Source organism: Oxyura jamaicensis, chromosome 2 (assembly GCF_011077185.1).
Source record: "Oxyura jamaicensis isolate SHBP4307 breed ruddy duck chromosome 2, BPBGC_Ojam_1.0, whole genome shotgun sequence".
Taxonomy (NCBI): domain Eukaryota; kingdom Metazoa; phylum Chordata; class Aves; order Anseriformes; family Anatidae; genus Oxyura; species Oxyura jamaicensis.
Genome location: NC_048894.1, coordinates 108,484,057 through 108,509,915, shown reverse-complemented (window position 1 = coordinate 108,509,915; position 25,859 = coordinate 108,484,057). Strand labels below are relative to the sequence as shown.

Below are 25,859 nucleotides of genomic sequence, written 5' to 3'. Positions count from 1 at the left end.
CAGCAGTAAATGCTCCCAAAATACCAAAGAGCAGAAGCAGCCAAAGGCAGGCAGCAACCTGCAACTCTGATAAGAGTAAATAAGGAAGTGTCCTGCAAATGCCCCTGGCACCAGCCACACCGCCACTGGGATGGCCGTTCTGCAGGGGAGCATTGGGACATTTGGTTCCCCCCGCCCTCCAGCAAGCAGAAGCGATGACACGACTTCTCTTCCATGCCTTGAGCAGACAAATGACTTATGCAGCTGCCACCAAAGGCAGAAGCTGGTGGGTTGGACGGTGCCCTCAGATGTGTGATTGCAAGAACAGGCTACCTCCACTGATTACAGCAGAGAGCGGCAGGTCCGTGCCAAGGAATACAGTCTGCTCAGCAGAGCGTCATTTTTACTGTTGTTTGTGAACAAACCCGATCCCATGCTGAGGCTCTGGGACTGGCAATCAGAAAGGAAACTAAACAGATTAAACAGATTTACTTTGAAGGCCTGCTGGATCAAACAGTAAGCCCCAGAGGCTGCTTTACATACAAGTCTCAAGAACAGAAATACTCTTTTAAACCAGCATGCTTAACCTCACCTAGTCCGCATTTTGGTTCATTACCTGTTGCCACAGATCTGAACTGACACTCTGGAGCACACAAAATGGTACCATGGACCGGGGAAAGGCACTGGTTCCCACACCACGGGGGTAGGAATAGGCACTCCACCAGGAGATGCTAATGGGAGGTTTTAAAATCAGAAATGCCCATGTAAATCCAGTGCTTGAGAGTACGCACAGCTGCATGACACTGAAACCTTGACATTTTATTTGGCTGTATTCAAATTACCCTATCAAGCCTCACGCACTTTTTTGCTGTTGAATGCCAGACTAAAATAATTGGTGCTTGGATGCCTATGTATCAGTAGGAACATTTCCTTAGGCCCCGTAAGAATAATGAATTGTTTGAGACAGAAAAAAAAAACTTTTTATTGCACAATCTGCCTCCGGAGATTGCGGCTGTAGTTGGGAAGGTTTGACAAGCCCTTGCTGGAGAGCCAGCTTCTCTTACAAACTGCAAAGAGGCAGTGATCTGACCTTTGACAGCTCCAGGGATCCAATTCCCCTGTCTCCAATCCTTTGTAAGCATTAAGTACTGTCATCAGTTTCTCCCCTATTTTAACACTCACACGAACTGAATACTAAAACCTATAAAGCTTAACATGGAGTGAATTTCCTTGCTCAGGCAGCACGATGGTATTTCACTTTGCATGTCTTCATCACGTCACCACCCAAGGCTGCCTTTTTAACACATGCTCAGCCATAAAAACAACAACAACAAAAAACAATAATCTAGGTTTTCAATTAAAGAAACAAAACAAAGTGAAAAGCCAAGGAGATACTACACCATGAGCTTTAAAAGACCTGCAGGTAGTGATGACCATTTGGACATCTGCTCACTTCTGGTGGAAATAAAAATGGAAAGATAAACTCTCCCTGGTACGCACACTGTAGAGGCAGAGTGTGACTATCCTGCTATAATAGCTGGGACTACCGTCAATCACCCTTAAATGCACCACCACTGATGATTTCATTGTGGTAAATCTTTCATTTGAAAATAATAGTCACAACTTTAATGGAGAAAACAGAAACTCAATAAATCCTTAATGATGCCTACTCTTGTTTATGCTGGCAGAGTTAGACAGTAAAAACAATTTTTCTTGCAAGCGTCAAACTGATGAGCGGGTTTCAGGTTTTAACCCTCTATAAAGAATTTCAGAGGGAGAGTAGAAAAATAACTATTAATGTCTTTGTTTGAAATACCTTGATTATAGATGTCAGCTATGAGTAACTGCAACACAAGTTGCCCCTGAAAAGAAAATCAAGACTAAACCAGAAGTATTCCAAGAATTCCTATTTCTCTTCCTCCCCTGCAAGCCCCGTAGCGGTTATTACCGCATCCTCCTCTCCCTGCAGCCCCTGCTTGTGAGACGAGAGTAAAATGAGACTTTGGTGGTGGGCGATGTATCTGAGCTATTTCCTCTCACAATTGCTCCAGCGTTTCCGGAAATCTCATGTTCTTCCCGTTCTCCTCTCCGAGCAGCCAAGTCTGACCCAATTGCAGGGCCTCAGAGCAAGGGGCAGGATGACCAAGTGAACCACCAAAAAAGTGAAATGGATGAGAAAGCCAGCTTCAGTTTTAAAGACCAGACTGTAATATGATAAGAATGACAACCTCTGCATTCCAATTAGTGCTCCCATCCCCTTCAATTACGTCAGCTGATGACCTGGAATAAAAGTGTCAGGATCCAATCAACACCCACATTTAAAGCTAGTTAACAGACTGTCAGGTTCAGTTGCGAAAATGCCTTTATTAGTAACCAGTCCCAGTGAAATGTGAAAAGCATTGTCAGTCTTCATACACTGAGAATTACATGCTGATTGCTTTAGGAAACTGAACATATAATGAATGGAGCGACCCTTTTTTTTCCTCTTCATTTGTGGTTTGCTATGAAAAATCATATCATTGTGCTTCAGAGATATTCCTATTAGCATCAGATTCTTTGAAGAAGCATTGTTCATCACATGGAGTATTACACTGTGGATACTCATGGAGCATCACTTGTGGATTGTCACATCCACAGCCTTTCTGTTGCTTTTGCTTCTAAGGACAGCACCAGTGAAGCCAAGAAACACATGTGAAAAGAGCAAAACATGCAAGAGTCCCACCAAGGGGGCAATTTCAGAAGAGGAGGGTGGAAGGATGTTATAGCTGGCCACCAGAGCTGATGAAGGACACGAGGACCTGAGCAGTGGTGGCCACTGGTGCACTGGGCATTTCAAAGATGCATTCAATTTTTGTTGTTGTTGTTGTTGTTTTACAACACTAACCTTAATTTCTTGTCCCTTTTCCTTGTGAAGGCAGCTCAGAAACTACAGTTACAGCCCCTGACAGCTGACCACAGCATGACACAGCAAGAACTTAAGAGCTATCTTTCCATAATCCTGATTAACAATGGTCAAGGCACAACAGAGATGTATCTCTTCATCCCTCCACTAGTCTTCTACCTTCCCTACCCATGGCAGAGCAAAAGGGAGACTCTTTGGGTGGGGGTCTGAGGACTAAAATTTTTCCCTGCAGTAAAAGACTAGTTTGTGCTATCTGTGGCAACGTGCACTACATCTTCCAGTTTGGGAATAATCAACAATGAATAAAGTCATCATAAAAGACACATGGCCAAGGCACTTCTGCCTTGCAAGCGTTCATCACGCCATTTAATTGCTTTACTCCCTCCTTTGTCACTTCAAAATCTGCTGCTTTGGCACAACTGAACTCAGGGACGGGAATTTATTCTGAATGCTGAGCAAAATGTTGGCAAGAAGAGCGGCATTTGCCCATCTCCACCCAAGCCCCGCTTTCTTCCAGCAGAGAGGACTGCAGGAAGAGCCTGCTGAAGAGATTGAGCTGCAACTATTTTGGAGTGATCCCTGAGAAAGAGGCCTTAAATAGACCAATATGTACATCTGGCAGTCTCAGATGGATCGTTGTGCTCCCTCTGCCCACATAGACATTATGCTGACGTCCCTAAATGCCAACGCAATTTACCCTCTGCAGCTATTAGCACTGGAGCAAAATCTAAAATCTTCATATTCAGGTATGAATATCTTAAAACACTCACATTCACTAGGGCTTTAGCTGCCGCATTGCAACACATACACAGTAAAAAGAAAAGGGAACACAGAAACCCAGGGTAGGATACCCATGGTTATATACCCAGATGGTGTCATTTTTCTAGGCTGAATGAACCACTGCCTTCTCCCTTACAGGTGCTAAAAGAAACAGCAGGCTTTCTCATGTCAAGGCACAAACCCCAAGCCAACTGAGGCGCAGCCTTCGTTCTGCATCCTCCCTGCACCAGGAGCCGCCTCCGTCCCGTGCTCTTCTCTGCAGTCCGGGTGTGGGGATGGGCTGAAAACACAGATCGCCCTGTGATCCAGCTGCAAGGATGTGTAGGGTGTGTGTGGGTTCCAAAGCATTCCCGTGGGGACGGGGAAGGGGCTGAAGCACCAGACATGTCACCGCTTTGGCACGTGCTTGGGCTGTGTAAAGCAGGATGGGTGTATCTCCATGTCTGGCACAAAAGGAACGGGTTATTTGCAGAAAGCAGTAAAACATGCTGTTTATTGGTTGCTCTAAGACTCACAGCTGCTCAGTCCCACCTCTTTGCCACTTAAACCCTTTTCCTGCCCAACTTGCACTGATTGAGTCTTTTTTTCCACTCTGCTCACTGCAGGCACTGGGAGAAAAGGGCAAAGGAATAAACAGCCTTAACACTGTGGTTCAGCCCCAGTATTTCAGAGTTGACTGGCAACTCACTTGGCCCCTTTCAGTGTCTTCACCCCATCCTGTTTGAATTTAAAGCAGGCAGGTGTCCAAGAAATGCAAGGCTTTGTTGGTAGACCTATGCTTAACAGTGCAGTGCCCGGCACAGGTAAGTGGTAAAGCCCAACGCTGCAGCATGTGGCAATGTGAAATTCAGCAAGGCGGTCAGATCTTACCCCCTCATGCATGCTCTGATGGCTCGAGTAGTGTGATGTTAATAATAGATAAGTTCTCTGAGCAATAAGTTACATCCTCCTTTCAAAAATGGAGCTGGAGAAGCAAGTTTAATAATTCATCCGGGAAGAGAAATAATCAATTAACCCTTTCAAAGAAGGACAAAAATCAATGGCGCTGACTTTCCTCTGCACAGACATTTCCAGGCAGCACTGCCCCACGGCTGCCAACACCCTGCGCTGACACCTAGTCCTACGTGCAGCATCACCACCGCAATACCCGCCAGCACCGGGAGCATCGGTACGAAGACATGCATCTCCCAGAGTTCCTCTTCCCTCTCTGACAGACTGCCTCTTCCTCCTTTCCATCCCGCTCCCCGGAGCTCTGGATGCAAGGATGAAATTCCTGGGGACATGATATGAAAACAGTTGGCGTCCGCTCGCTGCCAGGCAGCCAAAGCACAGCACGGCAGCCGTGTGTCGCAGGAGCAGCGTCACCGAGTTCACCCAGCAAACCAACAGTGCTTTTTTTTTTTTTTTTTACAGCTGTCGACTCCCATTTTCATTCAACTGGAGCTCCTTGATGTGCTCGAGGCCAGATTCACTCAAGATCTGTCCTGCTACCTCTAAAACACATATCCCCTGGCTGCCCATCTCCTCTACAAACACCACATTCTGCATCCCATGCCAGCAGCTGCCAGACAGTTGCTGATCTGAATATCACCAGAGAGTGGCAAGGTGAGGGATGTTCCTCATTAGCTTCGGTGTATGCTCAGCTGTGGATATTCCACCTTTAAATCCTAGCTTGCGCTCATCCAAAAACTGTGAAAATGTGCTTGCCCTGGGACCAGGTCTTGCCCACACCTTGGCATGGAAAGCAAATAGTCTTCATCCACTGAAATGTGATTTAGAATTAGGAGACCATGCTTTATTTCCCTCCCCCAGAAACAGCACTGGTGCATTTGCTACTTAATTTTTACAAGGGCTTGCTAAAGAAAACCATTAATTATGCTGTTGATAGAATAAGGGCCAGAATCAAAAACAAGCCTGTACTTTTCCCCTGAATGTTTGATATAGATGTCACACAGGCTACAGTTTGTTTGCACTGTCACTGCTGAGGCACATGTGACACACAGCAGGATTATTTTTGGTAGCCGGGTGGAGGATGGGGGAAGGATGCACAGCCTGAGCTCCGCAGAGGTTATCTCCATGCCAGCTTCTGCTACTGCAAGAGTAGCAGTCTTTCAGCGAATGATAGCCTTCTGATATATCCTAAGAAAAAATTGTGACTAATGGGGCATAGATATATTTAGTTACTATACAAAGACGGGTTCCTTGTAACTCTCCAGCAGCTATCTCTTCAGTCCCGTAGCTGTGGTAGATCGCTGTTCCTGCTGCACTTCAAGATATTTCCCCATACAAAGGCCAAGTGAGGTCACCCACGGTGCTCGGGAGCAGGGCGATGATGGGGTGATGTGGAGATGTGGAAGGCAGGTTTTCTGCACGATGTAAAACTCTGGGTCTGATCAGCAGCATTACTATTACTTTCTCTTGAAACCCCCCACCTCAAACTTTATAATAGGATGTGGAAGCAGTGCCAGATGATTGCTGGCAAGTGTGGTCAAATAACAGATAGCTAGAAAATAGAGACTAGATAGAGCCTGGTGGTAGTTTATATGGCACATCATATATTCAGGTGCAGACAGTTCTACAGTGTTTGTGTGTATAACGTTCATGGGGCTGGCTCTAAACATTTTGGCATGAGATGCTGGCACAAAACATTTTGAAATTTTGTTGTTGTTTACATATATTTTTTCGACTTCCAAAAAAGAAATAAAGAGAGTTCATTAGAAGATGTATAGTTCCTCTGAAAAAAAAAAAAAAAAAAAAAAAAAGTTTCTGTTCACAGAGACTACTTCCTTGACTGCTACTCATCCTGAGTTGAACCAGATCCATTCCTTCACCTTCCCTCCACCCTCTTTGTGGGTATCAACACTGAGCAGAGCATTTCACTACTTGTACAGCTCCTGAAATGCCAAATGATTATAAATAATCCACTGTTGTTTAGGTAACAATTCATTATTTTTAAAAAAAGAGACTGGAGGCAAAGTGGTGCTTCAGTAAAACTTTCAACCAGTTAATGGTTTTAGCTCTAATTATTTCAGAATAACTCATTACTTAGGACTGTCAGAAGCAGTAACTTCCAAGCAGGGCTACTGAGTCAACACAGAGGTTTTGCTCAGCCCTTTTTACATTATTTTAATCTGTACCTTGCAAAATCTTATCTTTTCCCCATTTCTCAGCAAATTCCCATCATTTAAAATCACTGACAACTAAGAAGAGCCATACACTAGAGAAATCAGATACTTCACAGTATCGCCCTATTTCACCCTGATGAGTAAGAAAGTTTAATTTGAGAAGTGACTGAAGAACATTATGCACCACCTTAGTAAACACAAATGAAGTCCTAGCTAATGAAAATGCGGGCAATATTTTCTGCAAACAAGTATGTTTTTGCTAAGAATAATTTCTTTACCTTCTGTGTATACTTCACACTATATCTATGTGTTTACATCAGAGAGAGAAGAGGCAAAAGTGATTTCAGATTGGAATAATTATGCTTTAAACATATGCTGTATGTATTACGTCCTACTTAACAGGTTCAAGGCTATGCAAATCAGCTGTCATGCTCAGCTTCAGAAAATAGCCTCCAGATTTTATTTTGCTGTATTATAGAGAGAGAGAGCTATATCCTTCTATCAGGAAAATGCTTTCTTCCTCTAGTGATGTTAAATGGATTAGTGCACATGTATTTTGGAGCAAAATTGTCTCAAAATACTATGCCTGAAAGATATTTCATCTCATATATATCTATCATTTTTGCAAGCATCTGAATGCAACCTTTCACTCTGTTAAGAGGAACAGGTATTTAAACAAAAAATGGCTTTGACTTTGAAACAATGGTTCTCAAACTGTGCCTCCACAACCAAGTGCTGCAGGGGAGGAGGAGTGTAAGCTCAGGCATGACAGCATCCCGTTAGCAAGTGATCCTTGGATCACAGAGCCTCGGGAGAAGCCATTGTCCTGAAAAGTCCATGGGTAACCTGGGAAATCCCATTTACTGCTTGTGCTGGTTCTCATCTCCGTCTGTGTCCTAGAGAGATGTTAGAGACATTACTAAAGGCCAGTGGATTTTCACTTCTCTCCTCTCATGCAGAAATTAATGGAAATGTTTTTTCTTGCTTTCCCATTTGGCCTCTGCCTTTCTTTGTAAAACCATCAGCAGACATGAGCTGCAGCAATGCCTCTGCACCAACTGGAAGTGATTTCCTGAACGACTGTGCCTGGAGAACAGCACTTGTGCCCGCAGCAGTCCTGACAGCCTGGAAATGTTTTCAGCAAGTTGCTGGCCAGGAAACCCTCAGCATCACAGGGGAGATGGCAGCAAGGCGACAGGTCCCTGTGGGAGTGAAAGCAGCACCTCCAGGCTGCTCCCCTCTGGTCCTGCTGCTTGCCGTGGCAATAAAGAGTTTGTCACCTGCTTGGTGTGGCTGTCCCCAAAGCAATAAATGCCCTTTTCTTCCCAGTTACACAGTTCTCATTCATTTCTTGTTAAACCGTTTCATAGCACTCACTCACATCAAATCTTCCTGCAGCTGCTGCCCTCGTCCCTAATCCTCCCCTCTCTTTGTCTGCCCAGCAGGGCTGCCCGTCCCCGAGCAGCGCGAGTGAGCGCTCCCCCAGCAGTGCCTCCCTTTTTCTTCCCCTGCTCGCGATGCCAAGCCCAGACAAAGGGCACACGAAAATACACGTTTAGCAGCTGCGAGGAAGAGACCAACTCACCCTCCTCCCTAAAAGGAGGACATTCCCTAAGGATGCCCTCCTGGCTCCAAGGTGGTGGCATTTAGGGTGGGTTAGCTGCTGAGTGAAGCATGCTCACATCTCAAAGAAAATCCACAAGCCCTTGTCAAAGCTGAGCCTTTGAGAAAGTTCAGCATCTTTGCAGCTGCTCAGGAGAGAACTGCTGTGGGTTTCACACTGGTGCTTTATAGCCCCTGACCATAGGACGTGCACCTTCTCCTCACAGCTCCTGTATGTCAAGCTTCACCTGCACCACAGAGCAATTAAGAAGGATTCATTTGGGGGCTGCAGGGAGGGAACAGGGATTTTCTCACAGTTGTTAGTGGGGCCATTGTGGTGATGGGCATATATGCCTTTGAGTAAGGAAATTATTTGTGCTGAGATTTAGGTAAAACTAAGTTTAAGTGTACACTAAAAAAATGATTGCCTTATTCAAATTAATAGGATATTAAGCAGTAAAGGTATTTGTTCACATAACTTAAAAGTAATTCAGCTCACTGAACTGGGGGAAATCACTGCAGCTTTTAAAGCAACGGTGGCCTCTTCTTCTGGTGCATAGAGAATATATTCCTCAGGTAATATTTTCAAATTGCTTGTTCAGAGTTAGAAAACCAACCACTGGTGGACAAGGAAATTTATCTTCTGTTTAACGTATGAGTAGAAACCATTCAGTGACCATCAGCCATATGAGACGGGGACACAGTAGAAAATATATTTGATGATACAATTAAAAACCACATGTTAATGAATAGACATGAAGATGTCTAATTATAGTTGCACAAGCAACCTTGATTTGGATTTGTCCTATCTTCTGAAAAAAAAAATGATTTTGCATCCCTCTATATATTTATTTCTGAAATGTTCATCATTTTCCCAAAGAAAGGAAACTTTACAAAGCACTTTCTGAATGCTTGATGGTTGATCAAGTTAGATTGTTAATCCACACCAGTATTTCTCATGAGCTGAATTAGGAAACTAGGAAGGAAAAAACAACAGTTGAAGGGCTGCTTCTGAGGTACTGTGTCAGTGATAGAGTAACTTTTTTTTTTTTTTTTTTTTTTTTATTCCTATTTTGGCTGCCTATTACCTCAAATGTCCACGTTAATAACCTAGACAACAAGAGAAAAAAGGCATGCAAGCCTTGGCAGTGATTTGCATGCTTATCCAAGTTGTGAGGGTGCACTGCCTTTGCTTTTAAAGCTCTAAGGAAGAAGCAGCTTTGGTGAGACACAGAAGATCCTAGCAGATTCCTAGAAGAAGCAGCTCTCAGGGACATGCCAATTTTGCGAAGGATGTACTACAAAGAAGTGCTCACAGCAGTAGGAAAACTCTGAAGCTCTGATGAAGAAAGTAATAGGCATCTGCCACAAAAAAAGGCATCAGAAGGAGGCCCAAAACCAGCTGAAAAGGCTATGGTAATAAAAAAGGAAAGTTGAAGAATGGAAACTGAAAAAGCAGGTGAATGTAATTTTGGAAAAAAAAAAAATCAATGAACCACAGTGCTGCAGCACTGGGAACAGATGGAATTAGAACAACTTGGCACAATCAGTAAAGTTAAAAAATATACAGAGAAATATTATTACCCAGTGGAAGAAATAGCTTCAAAAGAACCAGTAGAAGTATTTTGGGCAAGAGTGCTGAGCTACGTAGTGGACAAAAAAAAAAAAAGGAGAGGGGGAGAAAATAATTATGGGAAAGGAAAGCACCCTATCTTCTTATGGCTCTTTGGCTAAGAGGACTGAAAATAATGAAGTAGACTGGCATGATTAAACAAAGTGAATGTCAGGGTGCTGATGAAAACATTTAGAGCAGAATAAGAATGGCATCTAGTTGGCAAACCTCAGAACTGGATAAAATACACAACTACCGGTCAAAAGCCCTAACTGATCCACGTTTTACCTCAAAACACATCTACAGGAAATGTTGCAAAAGACTGGAGGGATGGAGCATGCTTATGGAAAAAGGAAAAAGAAGGAGAGGTGGCATTTACTTAAAAGCCTGTAACTCACCTGTGATCTGGAAGCTCTTTATTGGAACAATCAATGAAAACCAGAATATTTTCATGACAGGAAGTACCTGGCAGATGCCAGAACAAAACAAATGAATCTAGATGTGTTTTTGATAGATTATGCAAAAGCTTATGAAAGCATGTCATGAAATAGGAATTCAAAAGTGTCCGGGGCTGGGAAGAGAATTGCATTAGCTACAGCACAGCAGCAGAGCAGGAGATAAGAACAGTGTGATGGACATGGCAGGTGACTTCTTGTCACCCTTCCTCTTTGTAGTAATTTTGCTTCTATTAATTGCAAAGCTGAGACAGACTGAGAAATGTTATTTAGTGACTAAAGAGAAAAGCTTATCTCATATCTACTTAATACGACAATTTGAAAATATATGCTCTGGATGAGGCAAAAATTAATTTCCCAGTTAAAACTGGAAGGGTTTTTTTGAGGGAGACTAAAAATCCTGTTGAAAGTATCATAGAAGATAGAAATAGGTGCAAGGATGAAAGAATATGTAACTCCAATGAACACCATAAATGTTTAGGAATTCCTCAAAAGATTACAATACAAATGAAGATTGCTTTAAAGAAAGAGTGTTTTCAGAGCTGTGTATAATTCTTAAAGATATTTCAGCATGGAAAATACATGAAGGATAATCAACATATATGCATTTCACTGCAGTAAGAAATTGTACCTGAGGGAATTGTGTAACAGGACAAAGGAGAAGTTTTTCACTGAATTAAACAGTGAACATGAACTCAGATGTGAGAAAATCTTTCTGTTGATCAGAAGATAGAAGAAGGCTGTGAATAGTCAAGGATATTACAGAAGATGAGCGTATGAAGACACCATGCTGTATCAGAGACTTAACTGTGTCTTGGGCAATGCTCCAGGACTGAGCAGGAAAGATATCCCTTCAAAGTGTCAGCCTTTGGATAGACAACATGCACAGGCAGAGTGGAATGGGAAGAAGCTATATGGCCTTTGGGTCACTTTTCTCCTGACATATAAAGAACTAGTTTTCCTACTGGCACGTCTGTAACATATTCATTTAGAGCTGTGTACACATTAAATGCTTCTAAAGAGCAATCACTTCTGGTAGTTATTTGAACACGTTTTGAGGGAAGAACTCTGCTTTATTTATTTATTTATTTTGGGTATTTTTCAGAAATGGCAACAACTTTGCAACTACACACTCACTGGCACAACTATCATCATGCTCCTCAGACTTTTGGCTCATCTGTCCTTGTGTGACCTGCCAAGGATCTAAACTTCCATCTTCTAAGCCACAGTGACCTTGTGATTTTTTTTTCTGCCTCCCAGAAAAAAACACCACTTGTGGTATGAAAAAGCAGAATACATATTTTAGGATTATCACATCTTATGCCTCACTGTGTGTCCAGATCGGCATGAGTGCATATCATCATCACACCTGCCTGCTCCTCCTTTCCTAGCTCTCCACCAGGAAAGATGCAAAGGCATCTTAGGTGGGGAAGTCAGCTTCCCAAATAAGAGAACATCATTCCTACTTGCAGAGCAGCAGAGGGACAGGTAGACAAGTTAGGTGGGCCTCTGCACTCTGCTTGGCTGCATCAATCTAAGGAGCAGGGTAAATTCAGATTGGTTACAGCTACTTTGAGAATGCACGACCACAATGTAGTTTCTTGAATGGTTTAATCCCAAAGACCATCAAGCAGTATCTATCAGACTGTGAGTTAATCAACATCAAACAAGACATCAGGTACCGGTATTTTTGTGTGGAATATATATTGCATACCCTGTAACATGGTACTACGTCCATTAAGCACAGCATTCACTAATAACATTGAGAAAGAAGAAAAGATAAAACATCTGCCAGACCTTTCTTTTGTGTCTTCCTTAGAGGACACTCCTAGATTACTCCTAAGAAATCTAAACTATCATAACAACACTGATGTTTACACCTGCTGATAATCTCATCCATTATGTACAAAATGCTCCAAAACTCCTGCTCTGGGCTCCTTCATCCTCATAACTCAAATGCACAAAGAAATAAAATAGGGGTTGTCTTTATAAAACAGAATCAGGCTTTGTGCCAGTTGACTTGTAAGCATTGTTTGAAAGATTAAAATAACACATAATTGCACCAGCTCTCTAAATCTGACCAGGACTCAGAGGATAAATGCCTTACCTCATTACGTTTAAATGTTCTATCTCAATCTCGTTTAAAACAGAGCAGAAGCTGTGAGCTGCCAATCTGCTGTATGGGTAAGAGAACAGAAATACTGCTGCAGACTGGGACACATTTAGTATTTGGCTCTCCTTTATTGTCCCCTGCACCTCAGCTTGCTTGCTTCCAAGGATCTTTGCTTCACCCAGTACAACTACGTGTTAGCTCCCATCGGTGATTCCTTTTCTCTACAGACAGCGTTTCTGCGCCTGAAGTGCAAATGTTATTTATACATTACAGACCACATTCCTGCCGCCTAACTCATGCGCTGGTGGCTCCCACTGTCACCACTGAAGAGCACCAGCCAAAACGGCGGCTTGCCTATCTGAACTAACCTCTGAGGGATGAGTCACGCACACTTCATTTGACTCTAAAATAGGTGGAAGTCCCAGTCTGGGTAAAGGAGAGTCAGAGATAGCTGGCCTCAAATCAAAGATAGCTTTGCTCCAGTAGGATGAGGCCACGAGGAACTAGGTTAAAATGGGAGAGAAGCCCTGTGAGAAGCCCTGGAGAAAACCCCCAACACTGCTTACCTACTACTCTATTGCTTCTAAAGTACCAACACACTTTGGATGCATAACAAAGGCAAGGAGAGCTTCTAGTCAACTGTACAAGCAGCATCTGCAGGCATTTCATGTAAGAATTAGTCTAAGAAACTTGTGTGCCAAATTTCCCATCCAACCTATCAACACCGTTCTGCATGATTTTCCAGATTATTGCTTACCTCTTTTAACTTGTCCAGCTCATTTTGCAGTGTCTGTTTTGATACTTCCACCTCAATGATCTGCTGTCGAAGGACTTCATTCTCATCTTCTGCTTTAACACGTTTCTCCTCCACACTCTCCAGCTCATGGTGCAGTCTGACAGAAACATCTTTGGCTACCTGGTCAGAGAAGTACAAACACATGAAGCAGATCCATGAGGAGCAACACCTTCAGCATGTCTTCTACAGCAGAAAACATCCAAGAGACAGCCAAGAGATTTTCAGTTCAGTTATGAGACTGCTGATGAAAGGCTCCAAGCCTTCCAAATACCAAAATGAATATTCATTTCTAAGAAAGAAATCCAAGATGAAAATGTGTTTGATTACACATCTCCAGCTCTCCCTCCACATTATGCTAGGGCAATGTCATGGACAGCAGGAGGAAACAAGCAGATACTAAGCAGATACTAAGCACATCAAAGTCCCAGCAAAACACATGGATAAAACAAAAGATATTGTGCTGTAAAGTTGACAGGTCATTGATCAAAGCCACATCCAGGCAAAAGTCTTATTCGCCCAGATTTGCTTCCCTAGCAGCAATCACAACTTGGCAAGAGTGATAAGAAAGAAATATATGCTAGCTTGGTTTTTCTGAGTCCAGCCTAACAGGAAAGAATATTTACTCCAAAAACATTCAGAATGGTGATTCATCACAAGAAATGATGAATTACTGAATTACAGCAATTCAGCAAAAACAAAGCAAACAAAGAAACTCAGTATCTGTTTTACTTGGATTTACGCACAAGGTTTTTACTGAATAATGTATCATTTTTATTATGATAAGGTTATCATTTGTTTCATACAGTAAAAGAGAAAATCGCATCTGGCGTCTTGAAAGGTTTGATCACTTAATACATCATGTGGATTTCCACTGCTTGGAACCAATAATTCCAATTACAGAAGGTTTTATGTTTCGTATTTTCAAGTACCAGGTGCTTAATAATTACAGCAGTAAGATATTTTCAAAACAGTTGCGTGATAGCAATAGTCAGAAAGATAACAAGGAAAACTAGATAAGCATCATGCTTATGCAAGCCTTAGCCTCGACAGAAACATTTCTGAAAAATATAAAGACTGTTTCAGTATGAACAGATTTTACAGGAATTTGAGTTATGGGAATAGTATTTTTATTCTCTATCTGCCCTCCTAAACTGCTGTAACAGTCTGCTCCTGTATGAGACTGAAAAAGAATAGCTTGTTAGGCAAGAAGAAATGCACCTTTGACAAGTTTTTTTCAGTTATTTGACTTAAGCAAGAAATGAAAGGAAGGAAACTGTATGAACTGGGAAAACCATATCAAGTTTTGTTTATACAGTTTTGTAAATCTAAAGTTTTGAGTAAAGCCAGTAAAACAAAGCCCTTTAAATCTTTCAAGTGCACAAATCTAACTCGACGGCATTTCTTTCATTTGAGGCTAAGCACATGTTTTTTTACTTGCTAACACATCTTTTTATGATGATAAGCTGAACATTTGTTTTCCACCACAGAAGAAGGAAATTGGTCCTGACATTTTGAGAACTACTGCCTGTTTCATATGTCACCTTTGCTTCCATTACAGGGAGCCAAGTCCCGCTCTGCTCTCTTTCGCTGTGAATATAAATCTCTCACCTACCTTTAAATCTTGTTCCAAGCTCCTAATGAGCTCTCCGTCCACATGGCCCGTTTGTGCAACTTTCAAGCTTTTCTGTTCTGCTTTCCTGAGACGATATTGCAGAATGCGGCAATTCTTATTTGCCCGGTCCAGCTCTCGCCGGAGCTCCTGCAGCTGGTAAACATCTTCCTCTAAATAACTGTCGCGCATTTCTTCCATTTCAGCTCGAAGTTCATCCAGCTCATCCTGTGAAAAGTCAAAAACAGTGCTCCATCATACCTTTAAATCTCACCCGTGGGAGCAAATAGGAAACATGCTCGCTAGGATACCAGGCTAATAGAGCGATACGGATTGCAACAAGCATCTCCAGAAGTCATAGGAAAAAAAAGTGTTATCCAACATTGAATAATTATGATGGACCAAGGAATGCTTGTTACATTTTTTACAATTGCTTTAATAATTAAAAACAGACCAGATGCTTATCTGTTTCCTGAAATTGATAACACCTTCATTTTTTCCATCTCTAATAAAAATAAAAAGTGCGTAATACTTTTCCACTGTCTGAACTGATTCCTTGCTTTATTTGGATTACAGTAAACCCACTTAACAAAGTACCTCAAGATCTCTGTGGGACGTGCATTTTTAACAACCAGTAATTCCTAAAAATGAAATTGTCCCTTTAAAACTGTAATGATTCTTTGACATTGGAACTTTCTGCCAAATATTGAACTGCTCCATATGAAAATGCTGCCCCACCTGAGCCCAGCACCGTGGACATTTTGAATGACAGATGGGTTGGGTGTGGAAGAAAATGGTTTTTGATTGTGTGTGTACATTTGAATAACAGGGACCACAAGAACAAAATAAAACCTGTGCCCGTGGGAATATAGCCTGGGCACCCTGAACTATCCCAGTGCCACCTTATTCCATGAGCAGCACATGCTCTCTCAAGTCAGATTTAAAGATTTATGGCTGAACAGGATAAGCTCTATCATTCTCATTTGTTTAATCTGTGCACGACTGAAGCTCCAGGGTTAAAACTCTTATAAAGGTCTTCCAGGCTCAGGGGTACAAGCCATTAAACTACTGCATGAGAGGAAATCTCTACTAAGCTGGGAAAACAAATCAAGGAAAAGAACAAGAGAAGAATATTTGAAATTAAACAGCATTTTAAAAATGTTTTCTTTTAAAACTGCATTTGATGTTATAAAGACCACATTTCTGTGGAAAACGTAAATAAGACTCAAGGAAATCTTGCACTGGGGTTAGCTGCACTGCCACCTCACTTCAGATTTGTAGCTGACACTTGAAATACCTGAAATACATTAGCTGGAGAGTATTTCACAGGAGGAGAAGACACAACTATGGATCTGGCATTGCTGACAAAGCCCTCTCCAAGCTGGACCATCCCTGCCCAGTTCTGCCAGCACAGTGGGGTGCCAACATCCCCCCACTGGTCAGATCCACCATTCCCCCCTCCCATGGCCACACTGGGTGGACAGCCCTGCTCTTCCCCATATCCACCTTGCTCCCCTCGAGCTTTACAAACTGACCAAAGGAAGACATGTCCACCTTCTTTAGCCTCATTGGCATGGTTATGTTGCAATAGGAGTGTTACACCCACAACAATGCCACCAACATACAAAAACTCGAGTATTTACACAATGATATTTTAACTCACGGAGCTGAGCCAGTATCAATCAAATTTTGGGTAAGCCCAAGGCTTGTTATTTCTAAAACAAACACTCTGAGCTCTGTGCAATTCTCCCTAAAAGCTCAGAAAGGACAGACTGGGAGAAAGGTTTTCTCCCAGTCGCACAATATCCCTATACATTCTCATTATATTCAGATTTCTGCGGCATTAAAGCTAAGTTTAAAGCTAAGGAACATCGTGCCCTCTAATCTCCCTGGGACAGCTGCAGGAGTAGGGCATTTGGGTGGATGAGAAGCTCCCAGGTGACTCCCTAATGAGCAAGGTTTTAGAAATTGGTTAGAGAATAGCAGTGGCTTTTGAACCTGAGAAAAGGAGTACACTGTTGTGTTACCAGTATATTAGCTAGTTGTTTTGGCTAGGGAGATGATTCCAAAACTTCAGTCTGTAGCTGTCAGAGCTAATACAGCCCTATGGCATGAACAGGACCTGAGTTATTGCTTAAGGCTGTCTGCAGACTCAGGAACTGAATCACGTACAACTAGATTTAAGCTTAATCATCTTTTAATAGCGTCTTCAGAACTCAAATGTTAGATTAAAAATTTGGCTGTAAATTGAGAATTTTGCAACACAATTCCGTGATGAAGGAAAATATCTGTTACCACCAAATCAATGGGATCGAGTTTACAATCTTATGTTTATACTTCAAGGAACAAACAATGGCTTTAGTGTATTAAGTGGTCTGCAAAAAGTAATTATCATTTTATTGCTGATCTCTTAAACTTACTCCTTGTCTATATCAGTTTCTGGAATTAGTAAATCTGGCCAGTTTCTAAAGATAAGTAACCCACTACATTCGTCTGCAAAGTATTTACTACAACCAAATTTCAAAGTGGATCTGTCATCCTTTCAAACAGCCCAGTCCCCTGAAACAAGCATCCCATTGAAACTGAAGAGCCTCAAATCCACTCGGTGGGCATGGAATCTCTCACAGCCTTCAGGGTAACTCTGTCTCCAATCCAGACTCGAATCCATATCTTTCCTCCTACCAAAGACATTCCCCCCAAAGTTGCAAGCATTGGCAGGAGCTGTATTTCAGTAGAGAGGCATATCTTTTACCTCCAGTACAACTTCCATTTTCTCAATCTCCCTTACCAGCACAACTCTGACTTTGCAAATCTGTGATTTTCTTCTTGCACTTGCCTCTGGTTTTGGTTACATAAATACACAGTTTGCTTTTCTTTGGTTACATAAATACAATTTGCTTTTATTCAGTGTAATTTGGCAGATAAACTGAAACTGAGGATACAATCAAGAAAGCTGTATTTTAAAACCATTCATGGTTCTACCCTCACTTTTTTTTTTTTTACTAAATTGAGTTTATTTTGTACACTTTTTTTTCCCACTCCCAAAACTTTTATTTAGAATGTGCCCTGAGCCCTCGTATATTGAAATACAGCAGCCTTTGGAGGAGTTTTAAAACACGGCAACATCCATGCAAACACAACGAGGGAACAAACAAGTCTGACCGTATAAGGAGCAGAAAACTGGCTGTACAGGCTGCACACGCCGATAGCCTGCCTTCTGCTGTACTGCTGCATTGCCCTAAGCTCGTACCTGCCGGTTCTCCCCAGCCAGCGCAGAAAAAATAAAAAACGGTCAGACTGGGTCTTTCTGAGAAGCAAGATGAGGATATTTTCACATATTAAAAATACATGTATGGGAGCAGGTTCAGGTTTATCATCTCTTGAAATACAGGAAAGCAGTAGGTCACTCAGATTTTGTATGACAGCACACAACTATGGTTACTGGGATAGTCCTTACTAGTTATAGCAAAGACATACTCTTGCTCTTGATACAGCAGCAAGGGTGCAGACGCTCCCAGCTGACAACAGCTAATTCTCCTTAGTGGGTCCTTGTGACTCTGCCATAGACAGTGAAAACTTGTGTCAGCATCCACTAAGTCACAGCTGTTACACTTGCACCTACAAAGCCAGGGCAGCTTACGGTCCTGTTCTGAAGTGATGTGTACACAGAAAAGAGTGGGAGCTCGGTTAAAGTCTGCTTTATTTTTTTCACATCCTTGGCCATGTAAAAACTGCCCCAAGTGCTAGGGAAGGGAAAGAAGACATCTTCCAGCCACCTCGCTGTCCTTCCTGTTGCCTTGGTGGGACCTCCTAGGCACAAATGCAAGGCTGGCCAGGATGTTTGGCCAGAGACTCCAGCTGAAAAGAGTTTTATTCAAAACCACCAAGAGGAAGCAAACACTGAAAGTGACGATCTGCAGGCCTCACAACAGCCATGGAGACAAGACACAGGGAAGTGGAAATTACAATTGAAACTGTGATGGTCCTACTTACTAAACTGGTGACCCCACCGCTCTGGAGGAAAACATGTCAGTCATTTGTTCAATCAAAGACACATGCAGGCAAACCAGAACCTCAGAAATCCCAAACTCAGGAGTCTGGAAAAAACAAAGTGCTTTCACTGCAAGGCAGTTGGAAAGACTATATAATCCAATCCCTGCCTTCATTAAAACGTATTGTTATTATTACTATTATTATTGTGAGCAAGAATTACAGCTCTTTCTCTCAAGAGGTGTTGAGTTTCATACCATGGACTTTAATTTTGTAAAACTGAAGAGAGGGACCAGAATAGGCACTTAAGAGTAATTAAACAAGTAAGAAAGCAGGCATCCCTCTTTGTTCATGTAAAAAACTGAGAGCTTGCACCCTGCCTTAAACAGGGAGGACCTGCTCCAAGATCCCAAACTGGCAATTGAAGTTGCAAGGTTAAGTGCAGGCAGAAGAAGCTTCACTTCGCTGTACGTTCCTGCAGGGGATGAGAGCCTCCTCTTGATCCCCTTTAATTTACTGGTAATTATGTTATTGACTTCAGTAAGAACAGCAGCAGGCAGAGAGTCCTGCAAGAAAGAACATTGTTTAGGAAAAAGCTCAACTGCTTTTCTTTCCAGATGTCATGCTGGTCATAAGAAAGGAAAAGCGGAAAGTGTGGGAAATAAAACCACTTTCTAATTGGCAGCTCCTTCTAAATTTGCAGTAGAAATCCAAATTGCTTGTGCTCGTGCTCCTGAGTCCGGCTGCTTGTGCTTTAATGAACCCGGTTCAGATGACTTCCTAAAGGCCTGCTGTTTGGGGTCTAATGGGGATCACCCATCTGAGGTCACTGGGCAGCTGCCTGGAGGCAGGGACATGCATAAAGAGCTGCTCCATTTGAGGGATTCCCCTAGATTTCAGTGGAAAAGCAAGAGAATTAGGATTCACTGTTGCCACATCCATGCACTAAGCCAAGGTGAACTGGTTAAAAGGGGAAAGAATGTGTGCAGTTTACATTGCTGCATAGCCCAAATACATACTGATGGTGTAGTTTCACATCGGTACTGCTCAAATTGAAGACCTGCCTGTCAGAAGAGGAGCCATTATCCCATTAATACCTTTATTGATGTCATACTTTTTAAATATTGATTTAATTTATAACAAAGTATAATTAAGAGTAAATTATAGGAATATGCCTTGTTTGGGATTCTTAAAAAAAAAAAAAAAAAAAAAGAGAGAGAGGAGTCAGGTCTTGCAGCTATTACACTGAGTAACCTGTACTCATACATGAGTCATTCCCAGTGAAGGGAACAGGAAAACTTGCACAACTGACTGGCAGTGTCTACCTGGCCAGTCTGGCCAAGATCCGTAATGAAGTTTGAAAGCAAATTTTCCAGTCATCCCCACCAACTCCTATTTGCACCCACACAGCCTGCGGAGCACACACAAGAGCTGTATTCCTTTGGAAATAAAATACCCAGAGAACTACACTCCAAGGGTGCTCCAAATGTGCTCCATTATTGTTGCACCCTCTGGATGACTTTAAAACACCTGCATGATGGAGATGTTTCATTCAAGAAACCCAGTGGATGTAGAAACCTCAGTATGGATGAGGAAACCTCAGTATGGATGAGGAAACCTCAGCAGAGGACCTATAGATACTGAATTCTTTCCTACGCATTTACAGTTGTGTACACTAACAAACTGAAAGTTTTGAGGCTCCGTTGAAGTATAACACATCAGCGTCTAGATGGTAATATCTGCAAACTAGGAATGCATCAGTGCCCAGAAGTTAAATACTAGCTTGGTAACATCTGCAAACAAGGAGTAGAAAAACAAACATACAAAGCCAATAAGTACAGCATTTAAGCAAATGCAAGCAAAGCATGAAATTCAATTGTCTATGTAAAAAATCTAAGTGTTGTTTAATTTAGCCAGAAGTCATATTTATAGCTTATGCCAGTAGCTTTTCTAAATAAAAGGTCATTTAAAATATGTTAAATCAAGTGTGGGGAGAGGGAGGAAGAAAGGATGGGTGGAAATTACAGTGGGTAACCGCTATGGTACTGGCAATTCCAGGAGTTCTAGAAAGGCCTTGAAAAATCTGAGATTCATGAACTGCAATTTTATGTAATCTCTGTTTTTGTCTTTTAAATATCTCAAACCGTCTTTATGTAGGAGACGGTGTTACTGCTAAGGAATAAACACATCCCCCTTATCACTTCACCCACTTCAGCAGAACTGCAGCAGGGATAAATACGCTCTAAAAGGCTTTGGTTGTGAAGAAAGCAACAACCATTATTGTTGTCTCTTGCAAAATACGCTAAGGAACTGAAAGCCCCTGGGCCCCTGATCGTATTGTTTAGCTCTCAAACCAAACTACTTTAAAATAGCCTTGCACTGACCCGGTGCTGCCTGAAGCTTGCACGACTTCCCAAGGCAGAACACCGGAGGTGTAAAACAAGATGAGAACCAAAAACTCACACGGTTGTGAGCAGCTGTTGACTTCAGGGCTGCTTGAAGTGTGCAGGATGTGAGAGAAAGAAGCGTCTGGCAGCTTTTCTGTTTCACTCAAGCACCGGGCCTGTGACTGCGCCAGCACGCTTCCTCTGCTGGAGCATTTGAAGCCCTGGGAGCAGTCATCTGACGGGTGCACCACCACCACCAAACCTCCTGAGTGCTGCTGAGGGAAGCTATGACCTGGTACATCGCCTCCTCCACCCTCCAAGCAGCACAGGGCTTTGGTGGGGACGCAGATAGGGCTGACGAGGCTCCATCCCCTTCCCCTGTTCCCCTCCAAGGTGATGTTTCCCTCCAGCAGTTGGCTGTGGGCTGCGGCCCACCACAGAGGCTGCACACCCAGGGCAGGATTATTGCTGCTGTTCTCTTCAGGTGCACCAGGTACCAGGTGAGAAAAGGTGCCTGTTACACAGAGGGGGGGCAACCTTAGTTTTTCTGACCCCTGTCACCCTCACTAAAGGCAATATTTGGTCCCGTGACTTTGCATCGTTTTTGCTCGGCAAAGATCATTTGAGATACACAAGTGAAGTTCACCTCAAGCATACAGACTCAAGGACCTACAGTTTCAAGAGAGCTGGGAAATGCAAGATAACCTTACATGACACACACACTGTGGAGCTTTGTGTAGATATATCAGTGCAGTAAGGTGCCAAGAGTGGCCTCTTTATTCCCCTTATACACACCCTGTGTCACAGATAAAAATGAAAGTAGAAAGAATAAGACAAAGCAAGATAAACAAGGTGATCATCTAAGACATCCCAGATAGCTTGGAATATATTTTTGTGCTAGTCTGCACAGTAGTAGCATCTAGGGCATGTGAACTTCTACCAAGACACTCACAAACACTCAGTGAAGAAAAGCAAGCACCAGTTTCATAAAAGAAGCACGTGTCAGACTCATATTTCACAAGTCAAGTATCACTGCTGTTTCTGGTAACAAGCTTACTTAATGAAAACAGTCTGAAACAAACCTTTGCCAAGATAAAGCAAGAACATCTTTAATTGCTAAAATTTGGTCCCTCTCCCTTAGGAACCCTGATCCTTTAGAGGGATCTGCACCACAGAGAACCTCTTTCAAAGCTTCCCAGTGCTTGCACAGTGCATGATGGTTCTCCATGGACAGTATTTTGCTCCTACAAAGGGGACTGGTCAGCAATAACTAAACCTATACCTTCCACTAGCATTTACCAATGACCTCTGACTACACAGAGGCAGCCACCATGACATAATTCCACTCTTTCACCTCAACAAATAAGTGGCACCTTTTTAACTGCTGTTGTAATATTATAGTCTTTCAGCACATTACATGGGAAGGTTATGCAAGAAACTCAAACTGAAATCAACAATGAAATTTCACAGACGTAGTAAAAGAGAAACTGCACCATGTGAACACTTATACCAAGCTGCTTTATGTATATGCTTAACTTTACAAACAGTCCGCTACTTCTGGAGCCAAAGCCCCAGCTAGCACGAAATCACAGTGCCAGGAAATACATAAGGTGGCAACTTTATATCAGGTTGAGATAAAGCTCACAGTATATGAAATCTCAAACAACTGGAGCACCAACAGCTTGCTCTGCAGGGCTTCCACAGAGCATTTTGGGAGACTTTCTAGTACTGGAGTAGAAACAAAGACAAGCGATTGTTTTCACTTTGTTTCTTCTAGAAGTCCTTTAATCTCCAGTAATCATTACAATTAAATAAGTCTTTGTATATAATGTGTGCATATATATACACACAGAGAAAGTAAATTCTATATCCTGTTATAGATATGTGTAAGATATGTGAAAGTCTTTTCTATGTGAAAGAGAAATTTCTCTGGAATAAGCTTTAAAATCATGTGCACTTACTGTTGCATTCCAGATGTGGGGAGGGAAAAGAAAGAGTGAACTCTACAAAATTCAGCATACGGACACGCTCAGGAAATTAGCGTTTTCTTCTGGGATTTATCTAATCATTTGTCTATTTGCAGCTGACAGCCTCCCCATTATTCCTTAACCCCCTCCAGTTAAACAAGAGACAAAGCTCGCTCCTTCACCAAACAAGAGAACTGCCTTGTAAGAAACACAAGAAACAAACCCACACGTCAACAACTCGCACAACGCTGTGGTTTTAATTTGCAGAAGACTAGAGAAGTGCTTTAATAAGTTTCCCTAGGAAAGGAAAAGAAAGTTTGGGAACTCTCCTGATGGCTTCTGAGCTGTCGGGCTGATTCCAACCCATGTGGGAGAGGAGCGCTTCCAAGACTTTACACACCAGGGTGGCCAGGGAGAAAAGGCGGATCATTCCCCTCAGAAGAGCCACAGTGCCAGCTCAGGGCTTTCCAGGCACCAGCAAATGCCCACTGTAAGTCAACTAGATCCCTAAGAAACCAGCCTGCATTACTACGCTGCTGTCTGAAATACTTGTGGCCTGAAAAAGTTACAGCCCAAATCAAAGGAGGGTTGGGACCTGACCACTACAGGTGATGAAGACATCAAGGTGAAAGACTTGAAGCCACACAGAGATGGACGTTTCAACTGATGTGAAATAAAGTTCTAGGACTTGCCAGTGCCAAACCCTAATGATAATTGGTCCTAGGCCATTCAGACAAACGCTATTTTCAGTTTCCCACAGTTACAAATTGTCTTCAGTATGAAACAGGAGGATTAACACATTCTTCATACTGGGTGAAAGTGTAAGCACAATTGTGGAAATCCTGTAACACAAAGAGATGTCCAAAGAGATGCTTTTCTGGGTACTCCTACACTCCTGGCCTCCAAGACTTCTGCTGGCAATGCCAGTTTGCCTACTCCTGAAAGCAGGTCCTGTTACCAACCCAGATTTCGTTACATCTCTTGTTTCTGGGCTGTCAAGTAAAACAGAAGCTTTAGATAAAGGTTCTCTATGTCACTCATTATTTTACAGACTTTTATTACATTTCCCTGATACACCCCAGAGTTTTCCAGCAAATGAGTGCTACAAAGGCTCTGATATCTGCCAATCACTTTTATTGGTCTATTTCTGTGCTATCCTTTTCTAGATGACCGCTGGTGCCCACAGTATTTCAGGTACACTCACTGATCCACATAACAGCTATGGCTCTAGAAAACATTATAATGCTTTCCTTCTTATTCTCTGTTCAGGTCCCAGTGAAATCAAACATATTTTGCCTGCACTTTCACACTGAGCAGAGATTTGCATTGCTCCGTCTCTCAGGATGCTCCAGAGCTAACACAAGGCATTTAAAACCTAGAAAAGTGCACATTCAGTCTGAGTGCTTCAAATTTCCAATATCAAGATTTATTTCCCATTTTCTGCATTCATTTTTTACTCATTCACCTGGGTTAAGCCTCCAATCACGTTCTGCCTAGTCTTTGCTGGACTTGACTTCAGATTAAGAAAAACTTCATGCCGTCTGAAGATTTTGCTGTATCATTGCTCACTCCTTTCTCCAGTTCATTAAGCAGCACCAGACCCAGCAGAGAACCTTGCGGCACCCCTGATGCTAACCTTTTGCTATGATGAGCATCGTTTCTCGTCCCTCAGCCAAAACCCTTAGGCAAGCCCAGTTCACATCTTTGCCACCCTTCTCTCTCCCAAGGTTACACCCAGCTCCAGCCCTTATTCGAGCAAAACTCCCATAGATTTTTGTGGTTGTTTTGACTAAGTGGAGTTTGCAACATCAGGGAACAAACACTGTTGTCACCTGCAGCAGAGTCAAGCAGCACAGTACCCGCGGTTACACGATTATCCGAGTTTGTTTATTTATAGCTCTTTATGGATGTAGCCTCTTCACTGTGCCAAAAGCTCATATTCTAGGGACAGGTCCAACCAAAGGTTTCTGCAGGTCAAGCCGGCTCGGAGCACAGCACGCCTGAATTTAGCTCTCCTGCCTCTTGGGGGATGGATGCATGCACAGAGCTGTCTGAGGACGCACCTTTCGTGGCGGGTGCTGTTTTAAGTCAACCAGAGCCTTGTTATAAATCTAAGAGAAGAACCGGAGGACACAGCTTCCGTACCGAATGAGGAAACCGGTTCCTTCTTATTTTAACGGGCGGTATTGAGGAAAGCAGTTCCTGGAAAGCAAGCCCTCGCTCCCCGGCGCTTTGGAAGAGTTTGGGCTTTGCCCAGCCACCACCGCAGCGACCGCAGCTCAGCCCAGGCTGCCAGCACCGGGGTACCGCCGGCGCCCCCCCCCCACCCCCCCCCAGCCCCGCAGCCCCCCAGCCCCGCAGCTCACCCACCTTGAGGTACTCGTTCTCGGAGCGCAGCTCCTCCACCTCCCGCTGCAGCTCCTCGGGGGCCGCCCGCGCCGGCTCCCCGCGGCTCGGGGCTCGCCCGGCTCCGGGCTGCGGCCCCGGGGGGGGCTCCCCGCGGGCACCGGGCAGCGGGGGGGCGCCGCGGGCCGTGCCGGGC

The 25,859-nt window shown here is 43.0% G+C and overlaps 1 protein-coding gene and 1 long non-coding RNA gene across 11 annotated transcripts in view; one reads left to right on the top strand and one right to left on the bottom strand.

Annotated features, from left to right (window-relative positions):
• MTCL1 (microtubule crosslinking factor 1) overlaps positions 1–25,849 on the bottom strand; it is a 102,950-nt gene extending 77,101 nt beyond the window's left edge. For 5 of the 10 annotated variants that reach the window (XM_035318678.1, XM_035318679.1, XM_035318681.1 and 2 more), the window contains exons 1-3: positions 25,688–25,820; positions 14,977–15,201; positions 13,326–13,484 (exon numbers count right to left, since the gene is read on the bottom strand). In XM_035318678.1, coding sequence (XP_035174569.1) covers positions 13,326–13,484; positions 14,977–15,174 — 357 coding nt within the window. In that variant the 5' untranslated portion in view covers positions 15,175–15,201; positions 25,688–25,820. Of the gene's footprint in view, positions 1–13,325; positions 13,485–14,976; positions 15,202–25,687 lie in introns of all 10 variants that reach the window. The other 5 variants (XM_035318684.1, XM_035318686.1, XM_035318687.1 and 2 more) reach the window with 2 other exon arrangements.
• The window catches only part of LOC118162507, a 1,795-nt gene continuing 1,590 nt past the window's right edge, over positions 25,655–25,859 (top strand). Inside the window, exon 1 of the long non-coding RNA XR_004748489.1 lies at positions 25,655–25,693. This is a non-coding gene — a long non-coding RNA (uncharacterized LOC118162507). The remainder of the gene's footprint in view (positions 25,694–25,859) is intronic.